The sequence below is a fragment of the Amblyomma americanum genome, chromosome 10 (genome assembly GCF_052857255.1).
Source record: "Amblyomma americanum isolate KBUSLIRL-KWMA chromosome 10, ASM5285725v1, whole genome shotgun sequence".
NCBI lineage: Eukaryota > Metazoa > Arthropoda > Arachnida > Ixodida > Ixodidae > Amblyomma > Amblyomma americanum.
Window position 1 is genome coordinate 38,474,035 of NC_135506.1, and position 20,057 is coordinate 38,494,091.

At 47.4% G+C, this 20,057-nt stretch overlaps 1 protein-coding gene across 1 annotated transcript in view; it reads left to right on the forward strand.

Annotated features, from left to right (window-relative positions):
• LOC144108210 (uncharacterized) overlaps nt 1-20,057 on the forward strand; it is a 247,110-nt gene that overhangs the window by 6,307 nt on the left and 220,746 nt on the right. Inside the window, exons 3-5 of the mRNA XM_077641489.1 lie at nt 2,492-2,560; nt 11,426-11,470; nt 17,861-17,908. Coding sequence (XP_077497615.1) covers nt 2,492-2,560; nt 11,426-11,470; nt 17,861-17,908 — 162 coding nt within the window. The remainder of the gene's footprint in view (nt 1-2,491; nt 2,561-11,425; nt 11,471-17,860; nt 17,909-20,057) is intronic.

Sequence of the window (20,057 nt, forward strand, 5' to 3'; positions counted from 1 at the left end):
AACGCCAAACTTAGCTTCTCTCCTGTCCGTATGGTTGTAGGCGAAATTTTCTTAACCTAAGTCGACCATAAAAAAAGTCGCAAGCTTGCCATGGTTGCCTACATTTCCTTCTGGCTTATTGAGTATTACATTGTACCCTTGGCACGGTCGCGCACACTAAAGTATGTTTTCTACTAATATTCTATCAAAACACGAACATGATTATTTCATGCTTTCTTGACAATATCTAAAAATATGATAGTAGCAATTTTCAGTGAGGAGTTTCAATAAAAGACCGGACTGCGGAAAGAAAAATAATTTCTGTCGTTAAATCAACTCATACGTAGCAAAGCAACGACAGGTTGCACTAGGCTTGTAGCGGTGACCAAAGCTAAATAAAATAGGTGAAGGCTGCAGATCAAGTCAAGCAGATTTATTGTTTGGCAGGTTGCCATCCGAGTCTTGTTGATTTTGGGTAATTCAGTACAAATCTACGATGCAATGCTTCACGACCGTTTCGTGCTTGTAGAATGAAAATGACAGTAATAAGCGCTCACTGAAATGTCTACTTAATTATGATCCGAAAAAAGAACCTTCAGAATGTTTGGGGAAGAGCCAGAAAGCTTTTTATACATGAAAGGTAATCATTTTAACTCATTGCGTCATATCGAAATTTTTTCGCTGCATCGCATAAGGTTACAGCAATGCGCCTTGGAAGACGTCACTCGTAGTTATTATAATTCGTGCACAATACTTGAAAAAAACATTTTCACAAGAAGTAATCTGCAGGCGGGCAAAATAAAAGTCAGCTCACTTCACACAATTTTCTCGCCACTTAATTTATTGCATACTAAAAGACAACCTGTATTGGATCATACCTGCATTCTGGCGTAAGCCGCCTCGTCTTCGATACTTTTTTTCTATTGAGATAAGCTTTTCTTACAAATGAAACACCTGTGGGCTTATGTTGTTATGAACTAACACAGAAAATAGTATTTATTGTAGCTGATTTTGTTTATTTGCGTTATATGCTTGACGTTTCCAGGCTTTTCGACTCCATCTTATTTCTTCATTGCAGCCGTAACCTCAGAACAGATGTGCTTTAAGCCGAAGGATAATAGCCAGATTTTCTAGCTACGCTTTGGGCATACATCGCTGCACACAGCTCAGTTAAAAATCAACGGGCTTTCTTAAAGACTAAGGCATATGCCACCTGTATTTGGTTAAAACATACAAACGATTGCTGTTTTAATTCTCTGAGTTCCTGCCTCTTGTGCTGAGCCGCTGTTTCAAAGATGATTGGTTTTAGCTGTTCATCCTTCAATGGCGATACTCCCCTTTTTGTAACAACCGCTGGCTTCTTATCACTTCTTTTCACTTCAGTAGCAGCTTTACCGGGTAGTGGTGTGAGAGGCATTGTTGTCAGCATGACATTAGGAATCTTTAAGTTATGCTTGAAAATGTTCTTTTTACAGCTCAATATTGCGTGGCGTTGCTGTAACTGCGGACGACTTTATTCTGATCTCTTTATTCTCACTTCACTATTCTTTCTTTATTCTAAATCACTTCATTGGGTCAATAGGCAGATATGCCGCGGATACCCAGAAGCCTCGCGAGATGCAGTATGCGCGCAATAACCGGTCGCTAAACTTGCGTGTAGGAACAACAGAGTAAGCTGCCGCAATAATTAAAATGACACTCAGATATTAGACCACTGCGCCTTGTGAATTCTCTAGTTTGGAAGTGTAGGTTACGCAGCGATATATTCTCTCATATAGCCCCAGAGCACTCTCAGAAAAATGTGCTCTTCTGATTGACGAAAGCCAGCAAATGAATTCACGACTATTCGTTTACACTTGCAGATTTTTTTCTCAGAGGCAAATATTAAGCTATTCAGATCCCCACAGACATTCCACGACTTGTCATACATAACCGACCGAAACCCTGACATTGGGTACACTGTTGTGTCGTTTTGGAAGTGCACCTCTGAAGAAGTGCATGAAAAATGTCTTACGCATGTTGGTTATGCAGGCATTTTATTCTGTAATATGACCATAGATATCATAAAAAACTTTACCGTACTACGCCACTGCATCTTGTTTCTTGTTTGCAACTACAGTTCTTTTTTAAATTGATGTCATGTCTTATCGAATCAGCAATCAAAACGGTAGAGCAAAAAAGAGGCAACACGGGGTCATGATATTGCAAACCAGAAGCCTAACCACTCGAAAGATGACTTCACTGGTTTGAACTGCACCCTTCGGCGAGATTCTCCTTAAACCTCGGGCAATAGGAAAAAAACTGCCACGCTGGAAGCGCAAGGAAGTCTTTCTTCCATGAAAACGAACGCAAACGCACACATGGTGTCGATAATTACTACATGCATTTTGGAAGCAATCACGCGAATGTCGTTTAATATTACATTTGTTATTGCCGATGGTGCAGGAAGCCACTGTTAGCCGGTAATTTTCAGCCATCGTGAACAAGAGAAATTGCTGTTTTGATTTTTCAGACCCCAAAGGAGGAGGAGGAGGAAAAGTGAACCCACCGAAGAAAGACGAAGTAACGGCTTCCACAGAAGGTGCGAAACCTCCTTTTCGCCTCACAAACCCAGTTTTATTGTCCTGCTAAATACGTAATTGCTCAGGATGCCTTTCACATCGATTTGTAATCTGTCACAAGTCATCTTCACGGCTCCTGTAGCGCTGCTGTTGGAGGACAGATAAAGCATATGGGTTGCTAAAATAGGGGCCTCCTTACTATGCTCCTGTCTTGAGCAGATACTTCAAAAATAAGGATAAAGCTAGCATCATAGTAAAATTTTAATCCTTTATAGAGAGGGCGGCAGTTATCGTAACAGTGCCTAAGGAATAAACGCAGTTATGAAGACTAGACTGACGAGAGGTTCTAGAATAACCTTAAGTATGCAATGCGCTAAGTGAAAACACTGTTTTGTAGTAATGTGTGACTTCAGTGCCAGGCAAGAAAAGAAGGCATGTAACCAGGCAATAGATTAATATAGTGGAGGTCCTAAGGATATGAAGGGGTGTGTTAGCTCGCAGTACAACACAATTTGCAGACCATAAATACCTGTTTCCGCAATCTGGAGAACCGGAAGTGAACGTGGTCGTCCCGGAATGGTTTGACTAAAAATTAAATACTTTTCTGTGCATACTCTGAGATTACGCCGGAGGTGGAGGTACTCAGCAGCGAGAGTAGTGACTGCAGGAGAGTGTGACCTCGAATTAGAATAGCATTTCAGAATAAACGATGGTTAAAACCAGTAAGGAAGAAGCCCATCAACGGGACAGCGGTCTTGAGAAAAGAGACAAACTTAGCGCCTCTACACCGAAGATATTACCATTTAACTAAAGATGACTTCCTAGGTTTTGAGAAAAGTATAATTTGTGGAAAATATTACGACGAAATTTGATAAACGTGCGTCATCTAGAGTAGCTATACTAGACAATGGTGAGCCCTGGCAGGAGAACAAAGATCGGATTAAGGAACACTAAACTGTGGAAGCTTCTAACCCAGTAGAGAGAATATAATTCGCCGAGATTTGAAAGTTATTCGGTAAGCTTAAAGCATCTACCCCCTTTCCATTCCTTTGGCATGATCAACTATTACATACACCCAAATTGTAGAGTGCTGGCCACTGTGATGTTGAGGCTACCTAGAAAAAAATTCAACTTGCTCTTTACGGGTCCGGTTACACGACTGTGGTCAAAATTTCACCGCAAAAGCGTTAAAATTCTCATTCAGCGTCGAGTCAACCGGGCGGCGTTGTGTCGGGAAACCGAGGTCATGCGTCACATCAGGCGTGTATGTCTTGTATGAAAATAAGTGAAAAGGAGATTTCCAATATGAATTAAAGGTCGGCATTTGTCTCACAAGGCTTAAATTTTGCACCAAAATTTTCGTACATTTTCAGAGGCGATTCGAAGCCATAACCCTTGGGTCACCAGGCTTGCATGCTGCCGACTAGAGCACGTAGGCACGTTGACTACTCCGAGGTACAAAGGGAGGCGTTGTGTTTTGTGTTGGCTTATAATTAAGCTTTGTAATGTGGTAACCGTACTGAAATATCATTTTATGAATGTTAAACAGAAAGCACGTGCCGGTTTATCGAAGAGGATTGCGATACAGGATGTTCCTGTATGTAGACTTGTGTCCTGCATTACACAGCATAACTGTATCTTGTAGGATAGCCCTGTATTGTACAAAATAGCCATATTTTATTCAGAACTACTCTGAACACAAGGAAAATAATATTGTGTTTAAAGTATTTGTCCCTTGTAATAAAGGTCCCCGAAAGCTGGCCCCTTTCTCCAACAAGTGCCGAAAAATAAGGCGTCTTCACTCTAAATGCCGCATTACATAGAACCTTAGAAACTGGTGATCTCTGGTTATCTGTTTAAATCACCATTTGTCATCAGAAAATTCAACAATGCGCAATAGTTCCGTGCGTTCCCACACACCCTTCGAGCTTGTAGGGATAGCGGTTTCGGTCGCTCAGGGTAGGGCCTCGACTCCGCGTAGCAAGCTCACCCAGAAAGCAGACACGAATCGAGAACGAGTTTGGTCATTTTAAACCCAGATCTCGCCGGTCGCAAGCCGGAGTATGGGTTGGAGTCAAAGGCTTAAAACAACATAATCTTATATAGCAAACTGTCCATACAGGAGAATTTCTTAACCCTCGTAAGAACGCATAGGTAATCTACAAAACAATGGAACGCATGCAAACTAAACCAAAGAGATGCTGCAATGCACAAAAAGACGTGGCTACAAAGCGCACTAAAGCACAAGTGAGGCAAACAAAACAGAACGCAATCCATGTATCTGGCACTGCGACAGTTCGACAACCGGAGCATCAAGACGCGCCGTCCTGAACACTGGCTGCGCTTCCTAACACCGACATAGCACAGCATATGAGTGGGAGGGAGTGCATGCCAGTGTTCGGGACGGCCCATCGTGATCCTCTGGTTCTCGGACTGTCGCAGTGCCAGATAATGAATTCAAGGCACCTCTTTCTTCCTTTCTTCTTTCACTCCTTCCTTTATACGTTCCCTTATGACGTGTCTCCGGTATGATGACGCCGACGTGCAATGGAATTGAGCTCGCTCCTCGTGCCGTTCGGGTTCACGCCATCAGATGCTCTAGCACTTCAGCCAGTAACTCAATCATTTCCTTCAGCGTGCCGGCCTCATACTTATTGGCGCGACAAACTGGTGACTCCGGACGTCCGCTCGAACACCTGCCCCCACCATGGCCAACGCCGACGACACCGCCTCCGCCATGCCGGTGACGGACCCTCCAGTGTAGTCTCTGGGCTAACCCTTCGCCTTCCCTAGTTCCCGCCAGCCGATCCTCAACTCTGGCTCGCTCGAGTCAACAGCCAGTTCACTATTGGCTGCATCACTACACAGGCGCAGAAGTTTCATCCCGTAGCTGCATCGCTACCACCCTGAGAATGCCGCCGATATCCACGACCTCCTCATAACTCCTCCCGCCTCGGCACCGTTTGACACGTTGGCTGTTGAGCTCATCAAGCGAACAGCTGTCTCGGAATATTGCCGCCTGCAGCAGCTCATCTCCTTCCAAGAACTGGGGAACCGCACACCAACACAGTTGCTGCGGTGGCTCCAGCAGCTCCTGGGCGGCAAGGCTGCCACCTTCGACTAAGCCTTCCTGCATGAGTTTTCCATTCAGCGCTTGCCGTCGTCGGTCCGCCTGGTGCTTGTGCCCGCCCAGGGGTTGTCTTTGGAGAAGCTCGCTGAGTTGGCGCATTCCGTCATGGACGTTTCCTATTCTACCATTTCTCTCGGCGCAGTATCCCAGCCTCCCACCCCGCCATGATCTCTTCTCTCTCGCATGGACCTTCAGAGCCTCCGTGACGACTTCCATGCGCAGATCACACGTCTCTCCGACGAAATAGCCGCACTGCCGACCTCCCGCTCTCTTTCGCCTTCCCGTCGCCAGGCCTCACCTTGCCGACGTAGTGCTACCTCACCTCTTCAAACCAGCGAGTGCTGCTATAATCGCACCTTTGGTGCAGCAGCGCGTCGGCGTACCCCTCGCTGTCGCTTCCGTGGAAACTTCCCACGACAACACTAGAAGCGGCAAGTGGTATCACCCGGACAACGGCCGCTTCATTCGCGACCACATCTCGGGCCTCTGTTTTCCCGTCGACACTGGAGCAGAGGTGAGCTTCCTACCCTGCAGCATTACATATCCTCACGTTCTCGCCGCACTGGCCCATCGCTACAAGTCGCAAACCTCACCACTATCGCTACGTACGGCGAACATGCTCTCACACTCAATGTGGGCCTCCGGCGTATGTTCCGATGGGTTTTCCTCGTCGCGAACGTACGTTACCCAATCCTCGCAGCTGATTTCCAGCGCCACTACAATCTGCTGGTCAACATGCACAGCAAGTGTCTCGTAGACGGCACGACGAACCTCTCTGTTAAGGGCCTCCGTCTTCGAGAAACACTTGCAAGTATACCTAGCCCACACCAGTCGACCTACGAGATACTCCTAGTCTGCTCCGTCCTTCCAAACTCTTACTGCCTGTCAAACACCAGGTCAAGCATCACATTGTGACCACTGGCCCTCCCAAAGACGCTCGAGCCTGTCGCCTTGTTCCAGACCATTTACAGATCGCCCGCATCGCGTTCATACACATGCTGGAGCTCGGCATTATCCGACCTTCATCTAGCCCATGGGCGTCCCCTATACACATGGTATCGAAAAAATCCCCATGGGACTGTCGTCATCATGGTGAATAACGTGAACTCAACAACGCCACCGTTCCGGACCGTTATCCACTATCTCACATCGCGCATTTAACGGCCGCGCTGTATGGCACTACAATTTTCTCTAAAATCGATCTCGTCAAGGCCTACCACCATATTCCTGTAGAACCATCCGATGTACCCAAAACTGTGATCATCACACCATTCGGCCTCTTTGAATACCTCCGCATGCCTTTTGTCCTCCCTAAATCTGGCCTGTCATTTCAACGCTTCGTGGACACAGTTACAAGGGGTGTACATATCTGCATTGCCTACATCCATGTCCTCTTCGTATTCAGCCGCGATGCGCAGCAGCACTTGCAGCACCTCCGGCACCTTTTCCAACGTCTCTCTGATTACGGCCTGATCATCAACAGAGCAAAATGTGAATTCGGCAAGTCGGAGCTCGACCTCCTTGGCCACCGTGCCAACAGCTCTGGCATCCGGTCTCTCCTGTCAAAAGTCCAGACCATTTAAGACTTTCCTCAGCCTGCCTGAATCCGCAAGTTCCGTGAATTTCTCAGCCTTATCAACTTTTATCACCGTTTCATTCCTAACTGTGCTGCACCCCTCAAACCACTGAACGACATGCTTCAATGCAAGAAAAGAAACTCCGCACATCTGACATGGTCATGAGCTGCTCTGGATTCTTTCCAGGCCGCCAAAGCGAAACTATCCGACCTCGCTCTTTTTGCCCATCCGCGCCCTGATGCACCCCTAAGCCTCATGGCCGACGCCTCCGATTCAGGCGTTGGAGCCGTGCTGGATGGTTCTTGGAGCCCTCTATCTTTTTTCTCCCGCAACTTTTCCGCTGCCGAAATCCGCTACAGTACTTTCGGCCGTGATTTCCTTGCCATGTAGGAGTCCGGGCGTCATTTCAAGCACCTCCTAGAAGGCCGCAAATTGCACATTGTCACCGATCACAAAGCACTTAATTTTGCCATCAAATCGCCGAGCGGTTAATTCCCGCCCCGTGAAATGCGTCACCTTTCGTACGTGGCAGAATTCCCGACCGACATCAGACATGTGCAAGGTCTTGACAATGCCCCGGTGGATGCTCTGTCACGTGTTGCTGCTTCTCTCGCCTCGGCTTCTTCACCACGGAACCTCGACTTCCGCCCTAGCAAAAATGCAGCAACATGACTCGGAAGTTATGGACCTTTGCCAGAACTCTCGTTCGCTGGTTCTCCGTGAAATTCTCCTCCCTTCGTGCCCCGTCCGCATCATCTGCGACACTTCGGCCTGTATTCCGATCCCTTTGGTGCCCTCTGGCTTTCGTCGTCTTGTCTTTCACGCTCTCAACGGCCTATCCCATCCCGGAATTCGCGCCACGCAGCATCATCTCAAGAAACGTTACACTGGCCCGGCATCAACAAGGACGTGCGCGCCTGGGCCCGTGCCTGCCTGGCTTGTCAGCAGTTTAAAAGTCAGTGACACATGACCTCCCCCTTCCGCTCGTTCCCTCCGTCTTCAGCCCGTTTTGACAACGTCCACATCAATATTTTGGGTCTCTGGCCATCGTCCACTGGAAAAATCATATCTTCTTATTTGCATCGATCGGTTCACTCGCTGGCCCGAAGCGTTCCCTCTGCCTGACGCCACCAGTGACACCATCGCCAGAGCCTTCGTTGCCGGCTGGGTCTCCCGGTATGGGGTTCCCTCGACCATCATTACTGACCATGGCTCCCACTTTGAATCTTCACTTTTTAATAACCTTATGACTTTACTTGGAAATTCCCGAATTATAACTACTGCATACCATCTTATCGCCAACGGTATGATCGAACGCCTCCATCGTTCGCTAAAAACATCCCTGAAAGCCGAACTCGACACGACCCACTGGATTGCCTCACTACCACTGGTTGTGCTCGGCCTCCGTGCTAGACTAAAACAAGATTTTGATTGCACTCAAGCAGAACTTGTCTTCGGCTCACCCCTGCGTCTTCGTGGTGAATTTTTCGAATCTAGCGATTCGTCTACAAGTCCCGACCATACCGATTACGTGACGCAGCTTCACTATTTTTGCCACCATCTCAGAGCTCCACATCGCTGACACCAATCTCGACCATCTTCACATGTTCCATCTGAATTTGCGACTTGCAGGCACGTCTTTGTTCGCTGAGACTCTGTCCGCAAGCCGCTTCAGCGGCCCTACAACGGCCCCTTCCATGTACTTGAAAGAACATCGAAGTTCGTCGCCGATATTCATGGGCACACTGACACCGTATCAATCGACCACTTGAAGCCAGCCTTAGCAGAGGACGTCTCACACTGGACCTTCATGTGTGCTTTCTCTGCCCCAACCGGCCGGCTGCCCTCCTCCGCCATCTTTCCCTGCCACTCCTCAGAAGCGGAAAGTATCGTTCCGGCTCCCAGCTTCACCGGACTCCTACATTCGCGGGGGTGAGGGAGGGGGGGGGAACTGCAGCAGCAGCAGCGCCCTTACACAGCAGGAGCACCTCCAGCCGTCGAAGATGATGATGCCGAAGTGCGGTGGAATTGAGCTCCCTCCCCGTGCCGGCGCCACGCGCCGTTCGGCTCCACGCCAACAGATGTTCGAGCGCTTCAGCCAGTAAATCATTTCCTTCATCGTGCCGGCCTCATATTGATTGGTGCGACAGGCGTGCGGGATCATGCGTGTATTTTTGGAGAGAGGAGCAAGAGCGAAGGACTGCAGTAGAGCGTCAGCATGCGTAGGAGGTTCGCTGGAAGAGTAGCGCTGGAAGAAGAGGCTACTAGTCAAGATAGTTCACCGGCTTTGTGGTGCCCGCCATACTTAGAAATACCGTGCCACAAAATTCACAATTTAATCTAAAAAATCCTAATTTGAAATCTACTTGGCATCCCTGTAGCACCCGTTATAGTTCTGGCTATTTTGGGACAAAGTGGGCTATTCACCTTGCTCTTTCTGCCTACACACTAACAAGCCGAATATGGAGCTGGGTGGGTTGATCAATTTTTGCAACGCAGTTCGAGTTTCCAATGCGATCGACCGGGATGATTGTGGACAGCCCACTGGGGTACGATGTGCGCCCCAATGCTGACAGCGGACTAGCGGTTTGCAAACGGCATTTTGGCGGCGTCTAGAAGAGTAAATTAGACATTCCGCAGCTTTTGATCTTCGTTCCACGTATTGAACGCACAGATCCGGTATCAGCTGTGCACCTCCTCCTCAGCGCCTATTGAGAGAAAAGGGGGGGGGGGGGGGGGGCGAATTGTACGAGACGCATAGATATATGGAGTTCACAGGTGAGGAAGTCACACCGCTCTGAATGGTATTGCCGGGGACTTCATGGTTCGGAATGGTGTACTGAGAGGGCGTAAATATGCATCTAAGCATTTTAACTTGCTTCGCATGGAAACAGTGGTCGCGTCTGCGTGGTGTAGCTCGGCGTCGGAGACCCCTGGGTGCTCGTCCTATACGATGCAAAATCCGAGAAACTGCACCAGAATGTCGCCCAAACCAGCAGAGAAGAGGTTTTGCTAAGCAAAGCTGCACTGGATAATAGGGATCTTTTCACGATTCTTGCTCGACTTTCTTCTAGAGCTTGTTTTATCTCTGCAGTATCAGTTTTTTTTTTCAACTTTGATTAAGCAATTGCGCCTTTATATCGCTATGCATCCGCTTTGATCGAGGGTATGGAAGCGTAAAATTCATTAGTAAATAAAAAGAAACAAATGACACTCCAGGGCTCAAGAGACAGCGGTAGTACCTCGTGGATTTATACTTTGATGTGTAAGGCTTACCGCACAAGGCACTAAAAGACCGGAGAAGTACAGCGCGCAGAGTTGTGTGGGGTGGAGTTCAGCGCGCGCTTTCTGCAGGGAGAGCGTTTTGCATTCTGACGCACCAGCAGACCAACTTCCACCGCGTGGCTCTTATTTCCCCGCTACGAGATGGCGGTCGGCTCTGGCTTTCGCTTACGCTGTGTAACAACCGTGGCGTCGCATGGGCGCCAGTTTCTTTGCAGTGCCTGAGCTTGCTTCGTAGCGCTTGAGCCCTATAATAGAGGCATTTATATCTCGCTTTCACGCACAGTGTCCCACTTAAGCTTTCTACAACAAGAGGAGGAAACGAGCTCACGATATCACTTGCCCCGGCTGGCTCAACGCAACGTTGAAGAAATGTGTACTCCAATCGTCACTGTTGCTTGACGACGGGAGAGAATCGCACGCGTACATCATACTACCTACAGGGTTGTGTACTCGCTGAGCGAGTGCGTTATAGCCCCAACTTGTGCCACCACGCATGGGGAATTTTAAAGCTGTAGCGGTTTGACAGCACAGCGGTGCAGCGAAGCATGAGCTGCACACTGCCTCGGCGTTTACCCGTGAAGTCGCTACACGTTGCTGTGAGGTCGCCACCGCGGGCAAGCTCGCCAGAAAGTGCTAGTAGCGCCTCTGCGAGCTCTTATAAGAACTAAAAAATACGTAACCGTTAGTGTTCCGGAGAGGAACATATTTTTAAAAATCATTAAGGAGGTAACAGTTTTACTTCACTTGCTTTTCTTATACAGCATCCTGTTACCGACATTTTGAAGAGATGCTTATATGTTCATAGGCACGCTTTTGCTGTGGTGTGCCCGCCCGCTACACCAGCGCGAATTGAAATAAGACTTTCACTAAAAATTTAATTATTTCTTTTGCAGCAACAAGTATAGTTACAGATCAGGAGGAGCCCTCAGAGCCAACAGGTGAGAAATGTTATAATTTGTGCGGCTGTAAGGAACCCAATGCCCCTAATTCAGTGATTGGCACATCCTTCCAAGCCTACGTTTTTAGACGTAAAGGTTGCTAATGCTATGTAGGTGAGAGATAAAGGTTTCTAAATGAGGTTTAAGGCAATATAAATCACACTGTTTTGGGAAAACACGACGTGACTTGTTTTTATGTATTTTTAGAACAGATACCTAAATGTATGTGAACGCGTCATGCAAGATTGTATTTCTGAAGAACACCGCAGTTTTTTTTACTCTAGGTATAGCTTATGTTTTGTGTTGTGCAGAATGGGCTGGAGTTGAACTACTGTAATAGACGAGATGAACACAGTGGCGGAAGGCCTTCAAAGGACTCCCTCTAGCGATTGACATCGACATGCCGTTATGCCGGCAACGTGCACCACCTTGCGTAATGGCAGCGTACCGCCATTTGTGAATAACAGGTGTAACATGACTGCCTGCAACTTCGTGAGAACAGGTCTTCATTGTTTCTCTGGTTTAGTTTGAGAACCATGTGCCGCTGCGTTCTAGCGCTATATCCGATCATACTTCATTATCAGCAAAATATTAAGCTGTAACAGTCAAACACATCCGGAAGTATGCCAAAGTCGGCGGCAGCTTTCGTCTCTATTTGATTACACCACAAGAGCGCAGAGATGAATAAACTCAAAAGAGGCTGACTTAGCAATTATTTCTACGCGCTCCGCATGCTCATACGTCTAGTGCCTGCAAAATTTCCCGCACAATACAAGTGCTGTTTCCTTTAAAAATGGTGATACCTCTGACATATATGTCGCGCTGACATTGAATGGTAGATTGCAAGTGCACTGCCCGAGTGAATTGCCACGTAATGGTAACGGCAGTCAGGAAGAATGAATAGGGACAAAAGTTCTTTCAAAAGAAAACTGTTTATTGGGCTGAATAACTCTGCGGCGGCGTAGCAACAAGCGTGCTCTGCGGTCGTCGAACAGAATGCCCGCCGCTGTCGGCCATGCTAAATTTAAAGCTCAAAGCGAACTTTCGAGATAAATTGTGCAAAGTTACTAGAACATTCCGGAACAACGTAGAATGAGCTCTGTACGGCTGCGATCAATCTAGATAAATCTAGTCGCGTCTTGCGTCGAAAACAAAGCGATAAACTGGCGCTTGGATCATAGGTCGATGATCGCCTCAGGCTCATTAAGGAAACCTATGCCCAAGATAACTTCGCGGGAGCATTGCGGTCGCACAACAAAGGTTGCAGGATAGGTATGTCCTTTGACAGTCACTCGCGCTGTGCATCGTCCTGATGGCGTAATGAGGTGGCCCCTGCAGTGCGAATTTGCGGGCCCTCCCAAGCAGTCGTGACTTTTCCGCAGCTGTGCAGCGAATGTTCTGTTCATTACCGAGTAATCGGCTCCTGTGTCGACTAGAATAGTAGCTTTCCGGCCGGCGATAGCTTCTTTTAAGTCGGACGTCCTGGCTCTTGAGTTGCACGTCGTCCTGGGCGTCAGGTCATGGCTTGTCGGGTATGGGAATCGTGGGTAGAACGTGTCGTCGAAGCTGTTCTCGGTAGCGGCATCATTTTGAAGGCGGTTCGCGTCGTGGTCGAGGTGTTTGTCAATGTATGCGGCGTCTTCGCGTGGCATGGACGTTGGAGGATCTTCAGTGTTTCGCTCGGGAGCAACCTCCCCTCCAGAGGTTGCTGTCTTTAGTTTCCCCTACGGGGCCTGGAAGACCTTCCTCGTACCGCGGCTGCGTAGCTGCGGCGTGGCGACGCAAAGCGCGAGACTGACGGCGATGGTGAGCGCGAAAAGGCGGTTCGGCGTGTACTCCTCTCGACGTAGGTACTCGTCGATTTCCGGCGGACGTTGACCTAAGTGTGGTCGTAGGGCGTCAACGGCAAATCCCCGAAGACCGATACATCGGTACGGGCCGAATGTTGCCGGCCTCAGGGCAATACAGGCACAACGGCCGGTTGTAGGAATTCCTCCAGGTGTAGCATTTCCTGGGGCTTGAGCGTCGCTCATAGCCCGGGCGGGCTGGGGCAGGGAGCCGGCGTTCGGCAGCAAGTGGCTCATCACGGAGAGGACGTAGGTAGTGTCGTTGGGGCTGAGGAGTGCGTACCGCCGCAGCGTAGGTCATGGCCTGGGGTTCTGTGACACTTCTTCCCGTACCACGTCCATGAGAGTCGCTGCTTGGGGCTGTGCGGAGGATGGCAGTAATCGGCGTAGCTCCTCCCGGACGATTTCGCGGATCACTTCCCGCAAGTTGTCGCTGGTGGTGGTGGTCGTGTCCGGACACATTGCACATACAAAAGAAGGGCGGTTGTACTGCGCTCCCGGACGTTGATGGTCTGATCAATCGTGCAGGCTTTTTGAATGAATTCCTCGACTGTTTTTGGAGGCTGGCGGACGAGGCTGCGAAAGAGTTTTTCTTTTACGCCGCGCATTAAACTTAACTTTCTTTTCCTCTGTCATCCCGGGGTTGGCGCGTTGAAAGAGGCGCTTAATTTCTTCACGTAACCGCGGGCGGGAGCATTCGGAAGCTGGATCATGGACTCGAGGAGTCGTCCAGCTCTTTCTTTCCTCACGACACTGGTGGATACCTTCAAGAGTTTCTTGAATTGCTCCCATGTCGTTAGGGGAGACTCGTGGTTTTCTTACCACGTGCGCGCTGAGCACTCCAGAGCGAAAAAGACGTGCCGGAGTTTCGCGGCACCATCCCAATTGTTGAATGATGCCACGCGCTCATATTGGTCCAACCATTCTTCGTGGTCTTCGCCTAGGGATTCATTGAAAGTTTTTTGCTCCTGGGGCTGCTGCAGTATGATCGGGGTCGACATCTTTGGCGAAGTAGCGGTTCTTGTAGCGGCGTCCTTTCGCTGTCTGGTGCGGTCCGGCAGCGTCCCGAACTCAGGCTGCTCTCTCTGGAGACGTCGGCTGGCTCGCTGAGGTGCTGGCTCGTCCTCAGGTGCGAAGCGCAGAGCGCTGGCGTCACGACTTGAAGAGGGCGTCCGGAACAGTGACGGCTACGCCGCACCTCCACCAGATGTCACGTAGTGGTGACAGTAGTCAGGAAGAACGAATACGGACAAAAGTTTGTTTAAAAGAAGACTCTGACTTGCGCCCACAATGGAGTGAATCAGTCGGCGGCGGCGTAGCAACAAGCATGCTCGGCGTCAACAGAATGCCCGCACGCTGTCGGACGTGCTCAATTTAAAGTTGATAGCAACTTTCGAGACAACGCGTGCAAGGTTAATAGAGCATTCCAGAACAACGTAGAATGAGCTCTGCTTGGAGGCTATCAATCTAGATAATTAAATCTTGTCGCTGTTGCGTCGCAAACAAAGCGATAAAGGGGCGCGGTGGCAGATTTCAACCAACACTGCTAAGATTCGGGGCAATATATTAGTATGGAAGCGCGCACTAAACCTCGGTCGTGAATGCATTAGTACGTGAAACCAAGTGCATCGCAACGTGTCTAGTATCCACAATAGGGGACTTCGAAAGTATGAAATCTGTTGACTGAGTATCGATTCTAGTTTAGTCACGATGTAACCGATATAAATAAGGTGTAGTCCGCAGAGTCTAATTGGTGTGTAATGTACCACCGAATGGTTTATTTTGTGAGGAGGGTGTGGTTGTATTCGATAGTCACGTTAAACCTGGTAGCTGCCTGGAATCAGATTTATACTCCTACGCCACTGAGAGAAGCCGTACCGGGAGAGGACTCGTAGTGAGGGCGCAGGTGAGAGATTGGCCGTCAGGTGCCGGTTAATGGCCCGAGGTTGTTAACTATAGCGTTGGCGGGATACCTCTGGTAAAATCTCTCGCACATTCATCCAGCATTGCGGCCAGTGACGCAGTATGTGGTTTTTTATGGTGCAGTGAAAACATTGGGGCTGTTTGTTTTATGTGCACCACAATTGTGCTTTCCCGACGTGTGATCGCGCGTCAGGGAGCCAGGTCGGTTTGTCCGGTGGGGTAGTAGTAGGAGTGCAGACTTCGCCTTAATTGGCGCAGGCCTGCGTAGGGCGTTCGAGAGTCTGAGCAGGCGGTGAAGGCTTCAAGAGAAGGGTTGAAATGCGGGCCAGTTGGTTCATAGTAACTTGGAAAAAAAAACAGTCACAAAAGACAAGGGACAAGATAAGAAGTGTTCACGCCACAACGACTAGACTATCAACTGAGATTTATTTGACATAACATATTCCCAGCAAGGTCAGAATAGCATGAGCAAAAGCCGCGTCACAACTCACAGCGCATAGGGCACACAAGACATCACATCCACCTTGACTGGCTTAAAAAAGCAAATTCTTTCTCGAGTAAGCGCACCGAGGCTGTGCTAATGCAATCATGGGCCTGAAAAACTGATTATGCTATGCTTCCAAGATTTCTCGCTCTTGCTAATTCTCTTGCCACTACCAAGAATCATTACATTGCTGAACAGTGGATAACACCTACATTCATTGCAATTGCAAGGCAAGTTGGTACCGTCATCAGACTCCATGTTATGTCTAATAAATCTCAGTTGATAGTCCAGTCTTTGTGGCGTGAACACTCCTCTTGCCTCTTGTCTTTTGTGACTGTTTTTTTTTCAAGTTGCTTCAGGAGAGTTGTGTTGGTTGCATCACGAAATGTAATTGTTCACGATCGAAATCGAAGGTGCTGCTTCCCACATTAGGGTGTTGCTAGACAGAGTACAGCTTCTGCAGCTTTTCGCGGAGCATACTCCTGAAAAGCAGATGATTGGCCTCACTTAGTTTGCCGGGCATCGGCGGGTGGAAGTCCACAAAAGTTATATCCGCCGAATGGCTTTAGGGCACCAACCTCCCCTGCGCGCTCCATGCCTGCCAATCAAAATTGACTTCTTTGCAGAAAGAAGCATGCACAAGGACAAATAACCACTGCTCTTTGATCCCTCGCTTAATATGGCACAGCTTCTTTGCTTTCAACATTAAAGAGTGCGGTGGTTTGAACGCACACGTCTTAACCTCCGCGAACATTGTGGTGGTCTCATTTGGCCACTTCGTTCTAGACTGCTGCGTTAAGTCAATCCCTGTCCTTGAGCTTGTTGAGATTCAAGGTTTCGAGCAACATCCGCCTGAAATTGGGCTGGTGGCGATTGTGGGCTAGTAATTTCACCCGGTGATGACCCGGAGATGACCCGGTGAGGAACTCTTGGAGCTCTGGATGGTCTCGCCGTGGAAGTCAGGGCTCGAGATCTTTTGCTGACAGGAATTAACTCTGCTTGTAAGGCTCTTAAATGGCTTACCTTCGGGACAGCTGCCCTTTATACGTGGTGCAGCTGGGTGTTGCAGGCTCCTGGAAGTTCCTCCTGCATGATGGAAAGCCCCGCAACTGCGCGAAAATGTCCCGGAGAGCAGGTAAAACTTCAAATGAAGAGCATTTCCTAGGCACAGAAGGAGTAGGCATGGCAGGATCAGCTCAGCGAACCGACGCACGTAGAGGGCGACAAGGATGTCTAGAAAGGGCTCATTTTAAACTTCAAATATATTGCTTCAAATCATACTACTGTAAAGAAAAAAGACCTCCATCCGTCGTGCTGTCAAGAGTTCAAATATTGTTCGTGAAGATATCTTTTCCCTCAATACCTTGATTTCATTTCATGAGCATAATGTGAAAAATTTCATTGATCACTATATTTGCTTTTTCTTTGCTCGTGTTTTTTTTCCTCTTTGCTGTGATCTCTTAGGGTTCTTTGAATATCTTAGGGCCCTTGAACGACTGACATGTGTTAGTATTTACTATAATAATTTATATCTCCATTTGCAGTTTTTTAACATTGATTAGTCATTGTAGTGTTAATGTTGGCATTTATCTGTTTTCCTGAGGTACCTAGATGGCGTTTTAGTTACTAGTAAATAAACCTATGAGCAACTGGCGAACAAATACTCAATATATCCCCGTCGTACTTGATGATTTTATATTTTGATGCCTAAAGCAGAAAGTACAAGGGAGAACAAGACTGTAGCAGTGCATCCCACAGGATTGTGCGAGGAGTTTTTTTACTCAGCAGCAAGGAACCGGCCTGTGCGTGGCTGTCTCATTTTGCTGCACTTTGAGTGACGGAGCCTTCTTATCGTCGCTGTTGCTTGACGATGCTAGCGCATTCCAAGCGTGCTAAAAAATACCTGTGTGCCTAGTGCTGCAGAAATGAAGAGCTCTAATATTCCTTGTGGCGGAAATTATTTTAATACACTTTCTATTCTTATTGACCTCCCAATATCAACATTTTGAAGCGATAACCTGCTGGTCACGCTCCGAACTTTTTGTGTGTTGCGTCGGTCTGTTTTATCAGCGCTGAGAGTTTATGGAATGCTTTTGAAATGCACTTTCGCTCAAACGCTGCATTTATCACTTGCAGGAAAAACAGAAACTCTTACAGATGGAAATAAGCCCTCAGAAGCAACAGGTAAGAAATGTTAATCTTTCTGCGACTCTAAGGGGGAGAATGCCCCAATTCTTGTAAATGCCAAATCCCGTCAAGCGTGCATTTTGAGAACGTAATATATGGCTAATGTTATTAAATTGAGTGATAATATTATTGATATACCGTGTAAGGCAGAATAAACCATTATGTTTTGCGAATTCGAGATTCGGCACGTTTTTATGGATCTTCAGAGCAGTGTCTGAAAACGCCACTGAATGCATCGTGTGCAATTGTTGCAGGAGGAGCGCTGCATTTTTCTTTACTGCCTTCATAGTTTATTTTTTTTAGGATTGAAGAATCTAATGATGTTGAGCTAGAGTCATATAAAAGAGCAGATCACACTAGCTGAAAGCCTTTAAAGGTTCCCTCTAGCGAAGAGCATCGACGTTTTGTTATGATCTTAACGTCAGCTGCCTAGCGTGTTTATTATTCATTGTTTGGAGGATATAGTTTTAAAAGCATGGACTTCTTGCGGTGTATCTGATTTTGCTGTATTTCGAGCAAAATTTTCAGCTGCAACAATCACTTCCGAAGCAGGCCAAACACGGCGTAAACTTTCGTCTGTAGTTTACTTAACCCACAATACAGAAGAGAGGAATAAACGCAAACGAGCCTGACCCTGGCCAACTATTTCCATGCACTCCGCAGTCTCTACATCTAGTGAATGCAAAATTTCACGCACGAGCAAATTGTCGTTCCTTCCGTGATGCCATCGAGATACGTCTCACACTGACACTAGAACGGTAGACATCTCATTGTGGTACTAGTGTGTATTGTACTGCAGAAATATGCTATAAATCGGTGCCGTTAATAAATTGCCGGTGTGCGTTGTGGACCGATGTGCATCTTGCTGCAGTGCAAGTATATTCTCATATATTACTACGTGACGGCAAACGGCATAATGCGTCCGATGGCTCGTCGAAACTGCGCAGTGTTCTGGGTACTCTTACTCTTCAAGGAATACTTTGTGTGTATATATTTCTCATGGCTTAATATACAACTTGAAATCCCACACTTCAGTACTTAGTCACTTTTAGCTAGTGTGAAGAGGTGTGAAGAAATTTTAAACCACAACGAGAAGCCATGGTGTCTGCGTGGCTGTGACGTTAAGCTGCTTTGCCCACGGTCAAATCTAGTACGCAGCAGCGATATATCAGTGGAGGCAAAATAGAAACGCGCCATTATTCTTTGTGACGTCAGTGCGTGGTAAAGTACCGTTGGTCATCAAAATTACTGCGCATCCCTGCACTCCGGGCAGGTTTATCGCAAGCGACGATGCCACACACCACCCACGCATTTTGCCTGATATTCCTAGCCTTGCGTGTTGCTATGATCGGCGTTTTGCTGGATAATCTCTTCAGTGAGCTCGCTGAAAGCTTCTAGAAAATATCTATGTTCAAGATTTCTAAAAAGATCTAGAAAATATGTGTCTTGATACACATTATTCTAGTAAAAAGTATACGTGTGTTTATAGCGCAGTGTAACACCACTTCAGCGCTGGAGAGAACTCATTGAAGGTTGAAGGAATCGCTTTTATTCTGACTAAAAAGTCATGATCATTTCAATTACATTAATTAGACAAAAAATATCTAGCAATTCATGGCAATATCTTTATGAGTGGAAACATCATGTAGTACGTTGAAAATTCTGCAATTGGCTTCAAGTTTGAAGTGAAGTCAAAAAGGCTCAATTTGTTGAGGAAAGGCGAACAAAAAGAAAAGCGTAAGCATTAGGGAAAATAATATTTTGAGGCTCATGAGACATAGGTACAAATGTAAACCGTATTAGAATAATTATTATTTCTGCGACAGATATTGCGCGCGATAGGCAGAACATTTAGTCCTTAACTGTGTTTTATGAAAGGTATCATAACAGGAGTTAGCAGTAGTACTCAGGATTTTTGTTGGCGCAGGCTGTTGGGGGAGAGCGGGTTTCCAGTGTGATGCGTTTCAAAACTAGAATGTGTATACATGAAATAGAGAACTGCACATATTCTCTATTTCATTCGCTTTATTATCATTCTTTCTGTGTATTTGTCCAGGCGTTACGAAAGTAGCATCGTCAGACAGACACGGGGTTACTGTGTTCTCCCTCCAACTACAACATGATAAGCTGGAAATGATCTCTCCAC